Genomic DNA, 13181 nt, shown 5'->3' with positions numbered 1-13181 from the left:
ACAGTGACTGTCTGTGTTGATGATAGGACATTTTTAATGTCCTCACAGTTCTTGCAAGAAACAGTGAAGTTGATAAATACCGGTAACATCTTTAGTATGGCTTCTGATATCAGAGCCCGACTGAGACATGATTACAGTACTTGGATAATTAGTAGATTAGCTGTTTAAAAATACTGTTTATTACGAGATATATTGTATTTACGAACAAACTGTAGCACAGTAGTATCACAGTCAATAACTAACATTCGAACGGAGCGACAGAAAGGTCTCTTTGTTCAGGTCATAAACCGCTAGAGAAAGTGTGGAGTGAGTTGTTTCCCTACCAAACTAAAAACCCACCTATTGATTGTGCCTCTACTATAACACTTTATATGCATTTCTGGATTTGCCCATATGTACTACATGCCATGCCCAGCTCAAACGTCTGGATTTAATGTTCCTAATATTATGTCAGGTGAAGAATAAAATGTGTGCAGTTCTGCGTTATGTAACTTTCTCCATTCTCCTGTAACTTCATTCCTCTTAGTCCCAAATATTTTCCTAAGAAACTTATTCTCAAACACCCTTAATCTCTGTTCCTCTCGCAAAGTGAGAGTTCAAGTTTCACAACCATACAGAACAACATGTAATAAAATAAATGTTATGTTTTATTTAATGACGCTCACAACTGCCGAGGTTATATCAGCATCGCCAGTGTGCTGGAATTTTGTCTAGCAGGAGTTCTTTTACATGCCAGTAAATCTACTGACGCGAGCCTGTCGCATTTAAGCACACTTAGATGCCATTAACCTGGTTCGAGATTGAACCCGCAATCTCGGGCATAGAAGGCCAGCGCTATACCTACTGAGCTAACCAGGCCGACTAACATGTAATATAAGTTAACTGTTTTATAAATTCTAACTTTCAGCTTTTTTGAGAGCAGACTGGATGATAAAAGCTTCCAACCGAATAATAATACGCATTTCCCATATTTATTCTGCGTTTTATTTCCTCCCGAGTAACATTTATATTTGTTACTGCTGCTCCAAGATATTTGATTCTTTTCCACCTCTTCAAAGGATAAACTTCCAATTTTTATATTTCTATTTCGTACAATATTCTGGTCACGAGACATAATCACATACTTTGTCTTTTCGGGATTTATTTCCAAACCTATCTCTTTACTTGCTTCAAGTGAAATTTCCGTGTTTTCCATAATCATTTGTGGATTTTCTGCTAACATATTCACATCATCCGCATACACAAGAAGCTAATGTAACCCGTCCAATTCCAAACCCTCTCTGTTATCCTGACCTTTCCTAATGGCATATTCTACAGTGAAATTAAAAAGTAAAGGTGACAGTGCATCTCCTTGCTTTAGCCCGCAGTGAATTGGAAAAGTGTCCGACTTAAACTGACCTATACAGACTCTGCTGTAGGTTTGACTGAGACACATTTTAATTAAACTAGTTTCTTCGGAATACCAACTTCTATAAGAATATTATATAAAACTTCTCTCTTAACCAAGTCATATGTATTTTTTTAAATCTATGAATAAGTGATGTACTGTACCCTTATACTCCATTTTTCTCTAATATCTGTTGAATACAAAAAAATTGATCAATAGTTGATCTATTACGCATAAAACCACACTGATAATCCACAATAATTTCATCTACATATGGAGTTAATCTTCTCAAAAGAATACTGGACAAAATTCTGTATGACATCAACAAAAGTGATATTCCTCGAAAGTTACTACAGTTAGTCATATCCCCCTTCTTAAAAATAGGTACAATTATGGACTCCTTCCACTGTCCTGGTACAATTTCCTTTTCCCAAATAGCAAGTACAAGTTCATAAATTTCGCTAGATAATGCGCTTCCACCCTCTTGTATTAATTCCGCTGGAATTTGATGCTTTGAGATTTGTATTTTTTCAGATTTTCTATCGCAATTTCGACTTCAGAAAGTGTGGGTTCGGGTATAAATGGCCCAATAGTTTGTATTTGAATTTCATCCCGATCATTTCTATTTGGCCTATGTACATTTAGTAGTTGTCCAAAACAGTTTTTCCATCTGTTCACGTTTGAATGAGAGTCTGCAAGCAAGTCATCCTTGATCAAGTTTACCCTTGTCTGAAATCCGTTCTTTATGCCCTTATACCTATAAATCTCGAATGTTTTTATTCTTACTATTTCTGTCTATCTCATTCAGTTTTTCCTTCAAGTAACCTCTCTTTTTATTCCTAAGAGTACGACTTGCTTCCCGTCTTTCATTGATATAATTATCTCTATTCTCCTCAACTGGATCCTGTAAGAATTTAAATTTTGCCTGTTTCCTTCTTTCTACTTCCAGGTACAATCTTCATCAAACCACGGTTTCTTTTTCTTATTTTCTTAGGGGATAGGCAAAATAATGTGAACAGCAGCAGTAAAGGGGGAGGTTTGTTTGAAGGTAAACAACTCCGACAAGGCATGTGGCATGCTTATCTTGCATATTCCTTGTCTGAGGTTACATCATATAGATTGTATACCACTAATTTACTTCTGAGGCGATAAGTAGACTTACAATGAAAGATTTAACAGAGTTTGAAAGAGGGCAAATTGTAGGGGCCCGATTAGCTGGAGCATCAGTAACCAAGACAGCCAATTTATTTACTGTTTCAAGAGCAACAGTTTCAACAGTAATGACAGCCCACACAAAATATGGAAAGACATAATTGTGTAAAAGTAATAGTGGGAGAAAATCAAAGCTAAGTGAAAGAGATCGTCGTACACTAAGAAGAACTGTGTCAAAACAACACAAAATTACCGTGGCAAAAGTGACAGCAGAACTCAATACTCATCTTATAGATCCTATTTCTATAGACACTGCCCTCCAAGAACTCCATAAAGTGAATATTCATGGTCGAGCTGCAATAGCTAAACCATAAATAACTGAAACTAATGCAAAGAAGGGAAAACAATGATGTCAGGAGCATAAATCCTGGATGGCTGATCAGTGGAAACAAGTCATATGGTCTGATGAGTCAACGTTTGCTTTATTTCTATCAACAGGCCGGGTTTACGTCTGGAGAACTCCAAAAAAAAAGTCTACAATCCTGACTGCTTGATTCCAACTATTAAGCATGTAGGTGACAGTGTGATGGTCTAGGCAGCCATATCAAAGTACTTTGCTGGTCCCAACATTACTCTAACAGGTCGTGTTACAGCCAAAGAGTATTTGAACATTTTAGGTAATCAGGTGCACCCCATGATCCACATGCTGTTTCCCAACAATGATGCCATCTTTGAGGATGATAATGCACCCATTCACACAGCCAGGACAGTACAATCGTGGTTTGAGGAGCACGGAGATGAACTGCAGCATTTTTCCTAACCAGCACAATCCCCAGACTTAAATATCGAACCACTTTGTGCAGTTTTGGAGAGGAAAGTACATGACAGATTTCCACCTTCATGATCATTACAGCAGTTAGAAGAGGTTCTGATGGAAGAGTGGCATAACACTCCACTGGAGACTGTATAAGCTATATATTCCTCTATCCCAAGGAGAATTGAAGCAGTATTACGGACAAATGGGGGTCCAATCCCTTATTAATAGACCACTTCACGATAAATGACATTAACAGCGGGCACTCAAAATATCACGATAAAGTACTCACATATACATACATTCTCAGAAAACAGTAAAATGTAGTTCAATTAAATGAGAAACACCTTAAGCTAATTTGAGGAAAATATTCGCAAATATATGAAATAAAAAAACAGAATACATCCTGGTTTCTCAATCTTTTTTTTACACTACACACACAGCCTACTTCGTAAATCTTAATTTGTTTATTTCATAAATCAATAACATTTGATTTCGTACTATTTTTATTTTCTTTAGTCTTGAACTATTTTAAATCAGTTTTTTAATGACACTGTATGAGTAAAGTCAGTTGTAGCAAGATGCTACATAGTTTTGTCATCACAAAAAAGATAATAATAATAATAATAATAATAATAATAATAATAATAATAATAATAATAATAATAATAATAATAATAATAATCACGTAGTTACCCAAGTGAGATTCAAACTCATGCCTAAGTTCTGCTCGCTAAGACCTTGATCACCCAGTGGCTCTAATGAAAATAGTGATAATAAAAATAGCCTATATTATTTATTTAATATGACATATTGAAAAACAATAAAGAAAATTACCTGATTTAATTTGGCCTAGGACATTTTTAATTGCAAAACATCAGCAGACATATACAGGGGCGGCTGCAGCACCCCCAGACATTTGTGGCTCGTCTCGTTTTATGCTGTGAAATACATTTATTATACAGTCTCTTTTTAGCGGCTCGAATTTTTTATAAAATTTTGCTCTCATTGACATGCACACAATCGTCAGTGAAGTCACTTCCTCCCCTGGTGCTGCCAGAGCGAAACCAGAGACAAGGACTATAGGATGAAGCCACTTCCTCCCCTGGAGCTGCCAGTCTAGTCTTGGATGCTTTGCGCGTTAGTTTTATCCCTCCCCCTGCTGCCCCTTGCCGTGAATCCAGAGTTTCCAGGCGCTGCAAAATTTGCAGCAGTTTGTCAGTAGCGTGCAGTTTTAAATACATTTTCTTTAATGTTGTGAGTATAACAAGTGCAACACTGTTTAATTCTGTACAATATTTACAGTCTATTCAGTTCAGTACCTTAACAATTCAGGAGAAATGTGAAATTAAGTGCCCATCAATTGAATCTCATAATGGAAAGAGCCGCTAAACAAAATACAAAGGCTCGCATATTTTTTGCTAATTTATCCAGTATCCCTGCTTTCTTCTCTCGATCTCCTCACAGTCTGTATTAGATGAATGTGTTTCAAAGACAATTCCATCAGCTGGGGCAACAAGATGGAGTTTTAAAATAAGAACAGTAAATGCTGTTCATGAGAAGAAGGAGCCACTGCTAGAATGTTTTCAAACCATAATGCAATCTGAAACATCTAACAACATCACAATAAATGAGGGAAGCACGGAACAGTGCACAGTTGAGGAGCGAGATCTGTGAAAATGAAAACCCTAAAAAGCGTCGTAAGGTAGAAGGGATTCAGACAAGGGTTGCGGCAACCAAGGAAGTGTGTGACCTCATTATCACACAAGTTAACACCCGATTCCAGTTCATAGATCTCTGATATTATCTTCTCTTCTGTGTCAAGAAAAATTTGAATGCTACAAAAGCTAATTTCCTGAAAATGATCTAAATGTATGTGTGAAGCTTTTTCCAATGTTCGATAAAGACAAATTAAAAACGGAACTCACTGTGTTGTATCAGAGACAAGAATTCAGAAATATCAGTGACGCAGTCAAGCTCTTGCAGTTTCTTCTATCTGAGAACTTGCAGACCTCATTTTCAGAAGTTGTGAAACTACTAGGCATAGCTATCATCATACCAATGACAACTGCCCAACCAGAATGTTGTTTTTCGTGTTTGAAGAGAGTAAAATCCTATTTTAGAAATACGATGAGAGAAGTGTTTTCCATTGCAAATGTTAAACGACATACCGGATTTTAATAAGAAGATTCAAAAGTTTGCAACCTACAAGACAAGGCGCATGGAACTAATCTTTAAATAAAATAAGTTGCTTGGTTTATTTTTGTATGCAGTCCCCCTTAATTCAATACCCACGAGCCGCCACTGGACATATACATAAATATACTCAGTGCTTTTTTTTCTGGCAGAACCTTTTTGTTGTATTTTTATTATGCAACCGAAAAATGTGTTAATAATACGTTTTTAACTCTGCTCAGGCTTTGAAAGTCTGAGGTTGGACGAAAACGAGATGAAAAAAGACAAAATTCACATGCACTGGAGAGTAATCATCTCCTCGTCCGCTATAATATATTCTACACAGAGTTTCACCATCTTTTTGTCAAGAAGAAAAGCACTGCATATACCAAGGATTCTTAACTTATGGGTCGCGACCCAAACAAGAGTCACCGTGGCTTTCTGGATGGGCCGCCGTAGCTTTCCAAAAAAAAAAATAATATAAAAAAAATGTCAATTAAAGTACCTACTTGAGATTATGATTACATTTTACAACTAGCCGTACCTGTGTGCTCCACTGTACTTGTTAGAAATAAATATAAAGTAATTACATAATTAAAATAGGACATCTGGTCCAAGGAAAATTCGTGTTTGATAGAAGGATAAATTGTTTAATATGTTACTTAATTTAAATTTTATTTAAAAAATTAAAATGCGGTCATTTTGGCCCAGAGAGCATTCATTTGGTGCAATGATAATTCCCTTAACATGTTTCTTAATTGTTATTACATGCAAATAATTAAAACATGATCATTTGGTTCAGAAAACATCCATTTTTGGTGCAAGGATAATTCGTTTAACATTTTTGTAAATTAGTCTTGAATGCATCCTTTAATAAATCACTCCAAATTAATAGAGTGAATTGTGTACGAAGATAATTTTTATGTGAATCTTACTGTGCATCTTTCTTCTTTTTTTTTTGTTAAGTTTATTTTGTTCATGCCTTAACATCTGTGGTTATGTCGCGTGTTTAGAATGTGTGGGTATATCAGCAGGCTGTTTTTACTCTTGTTCAGTTCCTGTTTCTATTGTGTGTTGTAGATGGCTTGTGTTCATGTAACTGATTATAGGCTTTGATTAATGTTTTTGGTATTGGTAACTGAGGCGGTGATGAATCAAGGCATGTATCTTTCCAATCCGGCATTTGCCTTTATGACTAAGGGAAATCATGAAAAACCCCAGTCAGATTGGTCGGCCACGGGGTTTGTACCCAGGACCTCCTGGAATGTGTGTCTCAAACGCTACCATCTGAGCCAACTCGCTTGGTTGTATGTCATTGTTTATGCAAATAAAAAAATGAGGTATCCTACATAAATATTATTTTAAGAAACACAGGAAATGAATTTGGTAAATTATGAGCGCAGGAACGCCATTTCGTGACACCTTTTAAAATAACCCAGCTCCAGTGAGCTCTATGGTAAAATGCTTATTTATTATGGGCTGTATGGTCCAGTAAAAATACTCATCTTTATGACAAAACTCTTAACTATTATGTTCTGTGAACAAAAAAAAATTTAAGTGTATAAAATTAGAGTACTTTATGTGGACCAAATAAAGTTTCAATAATCAAGTTATACAATATTTCGACAGAATATCAAGTTTTCTGTGCGTAAAGGTCTATTTTCATCTTACCTCAGTCCTCATGTGTAGTATTACATCTAGAGAAACTACAACTTTCAAATAGTGAAGGAATTATCCAAATTAGCTTCTGAGATTACTTCATACAAACACACAAATATTCTCTGTATATTAATATTGATAAACGTCAAGGCTGCCTTAAATAGACAGAGTCATTTGTTTTTATTTCATTATAGCCATCGATGTCGTTTCTGCAATAACTCCTATGTGACATATAGATTTTCAGATTTTTGCTCTATTGAATAAATTAAATAGTTATACAGCAAATAATACAATCTCCTATATGTAATTATATTTCTTTCTTTCGAAAATGTAAGAATTCACGATCTCCTATGTACCACTGCCATAGAATGAATAAATCTGTTTTTTCTTCCTACTGAAAAATTTTTATATTTTGCACATAGGAGTTACGGAACAATGACGCTATAATCTGAGGCGGCGGTGAAAATGTTTGTATTGTTATTTTAAAATTCTTGTATATTTTTAAATATCAGTCCTACCAAAATTTTGCTTGGAATAAAACTTATCGGAAATCATTTTTAAAGAAACTTTTGTTATGTAACATTTTTCACAAAAATCAATAATAAGCGAGATATTTAGATTTATTTAATTCAGGCCCCCTTATAACCCCCTCTTTTAAATAAAGTATTCTGAATGCCATATAGCCTAAAATCTAATCTTACAATGAACTTAATTTATATTCCAATTTTCATCAAAATCTGTTCAGTCATTATTGCGTGAAAAGGTAACAAATATCCAGACAGACAGACAGACAGACATACAAACAAAAATTTCAAAAAAGCTATTTTCGGTTTCAGGATGATTAATTATACATGTTAACACCAATTATTTTTGGAAAAGCGAAAATTACCAGAAAAATGTCGGTTACAGATTTATTATTAGTAGAGATTATTGCTTATTATGATATATTACAACTCTATATTAATAAATAATTGCTACACTTATTTACTTGTTTTTATTATAATAGCACTGTTTAACTTCAAAATAGGACCATGGTTCGCACAAGTTTATTGTCCAGTTAACTTTGGGTCTTGACCAAAACAGGTTAAGAACCCCTGGCATAGACTAACAGCTTTTATTAAAGCTATCCCAATTAGATCTAGACAAAATTAACTGCAAAACATGTAAAAAGTCCCTAAGAGAAATACAAAATCTTGCAGGATTACAATGAGAAGCAAGAGGATTAATGGTTTAGGCCAATATCCAGCCATTAGAAAACAACATTTTTTATTTCAAATGAAGACCCACTAACATTTAGCAAAAAAAAAAAAAAAATAAATAAATAGAATAAAACAAATTACATGTCTCACAGCTACTGAGCAGAACAAAATCTGATCTATCATTTAGAACAAATCACTATACACAAACAGCTCATCCAAATCCACTTTTCCAACATCAAGTATGCTGGAAATGTGTATTTCCGTGGAAAACACGAAAATGATCTTTGCAGCATTGAAATACTTCTTCTTTATACTCTGTACAATAAAAAAGTAAAATGATACCAATAACTGTGTTCATCTGAACTGTCGCTACTTCCTGACTTTGTGAGAGTACATGCTATGATAACATAAGACTGCAACCATTCTGACAAAATTACATAACTTGTCAACGAAATTTTATATTTGAAACATTGCTTACATGATTACCTCAATTTCACACTTCACTTCAACAAATGTGAATGGTTCTGAAAAATCTTCTTGTTTCATTCCAGGCTGAGTCTCTGTACCTGAAGCAGGAGTTGTGTCATTGTCTGAATCAGGCTCCACCTTGATTTCATCCATAGTGCTCTGCAAAAACAACATTTCATTCGATATTGTTTTAATACTAATCATAAACCAAGTTTAAAAAGTAATGTCCATACTATCATACTGAGTTTTAATACATACAAGTAATAACATCGCAATCTGAAACAATACAAGAATTGAGAGAATGCGTAAGTTGTTTTATTCCTACTACTTACATCCATCTCATGTCAGAGCTTGTACTACACGAAGCACTATTTCCAGTGTATCCATATGACTCCATTGTGCATGACAAATTGGAAGAACATTTCCTTACAGAAGAATATTCGTGACACACGAAAAATCTAAGAAAAACATACATCACACACAGTATTATCAGAACACAGATCATTCAGTTTCAGCGATCATACCTAGTAACAAGTAGGTACCTTACTGCAATGTACATCCAAGTATTAATTAAATGTATTTCATATTGTATTCAAAGACCATCTCACAACGACCAATATCTTAATGGATTGCTAAGTGAAACTTAATTTGAATGGGTAACTTTTTCAATTTTGTTCACATCATGCTTCCTTTTTTCCATCACCATTTTCTGTTTATAATTTCTCAGTTACTTGTCACTCAAGTAGCTCTCACTATTACAACATTACCAAAAGTAGGAAATCTTCCAACCCTTTTAATTTATTATACAAACTTTAAAGAGAAAATATTTTAACAATGAGACTAATTATTTTCAGATTTTCACGAAAATACACGTTTTCATCATGCTTACTACCGAAGAAATATTTTTGACATGCCATCTATCTGTGTAAAGTGATTTCTCCTAAACCAATAAACGTATTCAGTACTTACAACAGCATATGCAGGATTTCTTTCTGAGGGTGGAGGGGTTTCAACTAAATTTTTGTGCCTGATAATAAAATTATATAGGTTCTTGATGTATTTAAATACCAGACAGAACCTTAAACTTCTTACTATGACATTGTTTCCCTACTAGATTATAACCACACACTCTTATAATAATAATAATAATAATAATAATAATAATAATAATAATAATAATAATAATAATAATAATAATAATAATAATAATGTTTTATTTTCGCTGGCAGAGTTAAGGCCATAAGGCCTTCTCTTCCACTCAACCAGCCTTAATGAATACAATACATAAATTTAAATTACAAATATTTACACTACACTTAAAAGGTTCTCCAGCAATATTCTTCACTACACATTTATTTAAATTTAGATAAATCTATAAGGTAAAGTAGTAACTTAATTTATGAGCTAATTTAATTCAATGAATTATAATTAATTTAATATTTGAGATAGCTAGTAAAATGATGAAAATTAATTTAATATAAGCTTACTAGGACTATGTTACAGGAAGAATATATATATTTCTATTTCTATAATGAGAATATTAATGTAATTGCCATTTATATTGTTTTATCAGGGTGTCTACCAAAAATGTGAAACAAAAATTAGTTAAGACTGGTCCACAATAAACCAGGAATGAAAACGAGAACGGAAAAATTGTTAAATTAAATATATTTAAATGTGAGGATTCACATTAACAAGGAGTTTACCAGAGCCTGCAAACGGGAATATGAAGGTTGGAGAACTTTTAATTTTGAAAGCCATTAATTTAATTCCCAATATGCTCAGTCAATTTAAGACAGCAATGTATTATGATAATAAATTACTGAAAGAATTTTAGTTTTGTCCTTTCAAAATGCAGAAATTTGATCAGAACAAATGTAAATTTTCGTTCTGAAAAGGAATTTTTAAATGTTACGTTTGTTCGGATAAAATTTCTGCATATTTGAAGGACAAAACTAAAATTCTTTAAAAAATTTATTATCATAATACATTGCTCTCATAAATTGACTTAGTCTATTGGGAAATGGCATTCCCATATATATATATGTATAGGGTGATTCAGACCACCCGTAACAGTCATCTATTTCAGAAACTAGCGCATTAAAATTTTTGAGACAAAAATATTTATAATTAAACCACATCTAAACTTTCACTTGAGCTAGATTTCATCAATCGGCTCTAACAGGAAGTAGGGTCAGTGGTGTATCACTTTAAAATTTCAAATGGAGTATGGGTCAAAGAAGGTACCATTTAATAGAGCTCTTCAAAACAAACAACTTTCATAGGAAACGTTTTTATTAATGTCTTCTCTTTCAATGAGAAAATGTACGAAAAGGAAATGGGCGATTCAGACCACTCATAAGTCATTTATTTCGGAAATTAGTGCATTGAAATTTTCCAGACAAAAATATTTATAACTAAACTACATGTGAACTTTCACTTGAGTTTGATTTCATCAATCAGCCTTAACAGGAAGTAGGGTCAGTGCCGTATCACTTTAAAATTTCAAATGGGAGTTGAGGTCAAATAAGATACCATTTGGTAGAGCTCTTCAAAACAAACAAATTTCATAGGAAACGTTTTTATTAATTCCTTCTCTTTCAATGAGAAAACGTACGAGAAGGCAATGCTATTACTATTGAGAAATGTTACAAAAAGAAAATATAAACAAGATAAGTCCATTTAATGTTGACACAGTACACACGCACAATTACCTGGCTGAGTGTAGACCTGGTGGTCGGCAGCACCATCGAGGGGTGAATACAAGTAAATTACTCCTTCCCCTTTGCTCACCCAGCAGTGCTTCCTTTAGTCACTGCAATACAGTGCCTACAGTACATATGGCCAGGTCTACAAGTACAGTGCACTTAGACAGGTAATAAGCTCAGATGGAATTGCCCAACAATGTAGGCTTACATTAAGAAGGAAGTGTTTTGTTTTCTCTGTATCTATGTACGTACATTTTTCAAGTTTTGCAATTACTTTTGTGACTAATAAAATAAGTACCTAAAAGTTAAGAGTGATTACAAATGCCTCCTACGTACTACAAACAGTAATGGTTTACACAAATCAAGAAGGTTTTAATGTGTTGATGATAGTGGGCGAATCTTGTAGAAACTTCTGGGCTGCCGAGCGTCTGTTCCCGGAAAGTGCTTGTCAGTCTTGCAATGTTTTCATGCGTCTTGCTGCTCGTGTACAAGCAAGTGGACAGCTGCAGCCTAATCATAACCAAAATAGATGTAACAGAGACCTGTGCAAGACGAGAGATCAGTTGATGTCATTTTGGAAAACGTATTATATGACTTTCACGTGTTAAAAGGAATATATGTATGATGTCATTGCTGTCAATCCTCTCGACTCGACCAGGAGAATTGATAGGGAATCTGATATCAGACAACGGTGTGGAGGGTTCTAAATACCATCCTTACCACATCATTATACACTAGCAGCTTGAAGGACAGAGTCCTGTGTTTTCTGCAATTGGTTGCCAGGTAAAACCGTTGGTTTCATCGCAGTATTCTAGATGAAACAACATTCAAAGGCAATGTCAATATCCATAATGCTCATTACTGGTCTCAAGTCAATCCTCTCTGACTGAGAGAAGTGGACAATCAGCATAGGTGGAGTGTCAATGTCTGGTATGGCATCTTAGGACACCGAATCATCAGATCTCATTTCTTTGAAGGTACCCTGAATAGTGTCATGTATGCTGACTTCCTGAAGAACATCCTCAACCAGCTTTAGGAGGACGTACTACTGGCAACACGAGCAATAATGTGGCTTCAGCAGGATGGTTACCCAGCTCATTTCTCTTTAGTGACATGTGATACAGCCAATCACCTCTTCCCTGAGCAATGGATTGAGAGATGCGGTTCTGTGGCATGGCCAACACTATCTCCTGACTTGAATCCTCTGGATTTCTATTTTTGAGGAGGTTAAAAAACATTGTCTATTAAGATTTTCCCACAACAAGAGGTGACATAAAACAGTGAATCTGGCAGACCTGCCAGTCTCTTGACCACGCCGAAGTGTTAGGAGTCACTGATAGTGTTAGAAGAAGAGTACAGGTATGACAGTGTTAGAAGAAGAATACGGGTGTGTGCTGCTCAGAATGGCAGACAGTTTGAACATTTATAAAAATTAATGGAATTGTCCAGTCTTTCAGTAACATGTCAAGATTAATTGTCTTGTTTACATTTTCGTCTTGTAACATTTCTCAATATTGATGAGTTGATGACATTGTCTTTTTGTACGTTTTCTCATTGAAAAAGTAGGATTTGATAAAAACATTTCCTATGAAAGTTGTTTGTTTTGAAGAGCTCTATCA

At 34.5% G+C, this 13181-nt stretch overlaps 1 protein-coding gene across 3 annotated transcripts in view; it reads right to left on the bottom strand.

The window, feature by feature from the left end:
• Positions 1-13181, bottom strand: part of LOC138710323 (zinc finger protein 771-like) — a 76281-nt gene that overhangs the window by 34498 nt on the left and 28602 nt on the right. For all 3 annotated transcript variants that reach the window (XM_069841132.1, XM_069841133.1, XM_069841134.1), the window contains exons 3-4: positions 9187-9312; positions 8873-9013 (exon numbers count right to left, since the gene is read on the bottom strand). In XM_069841132.1, the coding sequence (XP_069697233.1) occupies positions 8873-9013; positions 9187-9192 (147 nt within the window). In that variant the 5' untranslated portion in view covers positions 9193-9312. The remainder of the gene's footprint in view (positions 1-8872; positions 9014-9186; positions 9313-13181) is intronic.

Source organism: Periplaneta americana, chromosome 12 (genome assembly GCF_040183065.1).
Source record: "Periplaneta americana isolate PAMFEO1 chromosome 12, P.americana_PAMFEO1_priV1, whole genome shotgun sequence".
Lineage (NCBI taxonomy): Eukaryota > Metazoa > Arthropoda > Insecta > Blattodea > Blattidae > Periplaneta > Periplaneta americana.
The sequence above is the reverse complement of the archived record's forward strand: the minus strand, read 5'-3'. Positions and strand labels throughout refer to the sequence as shown.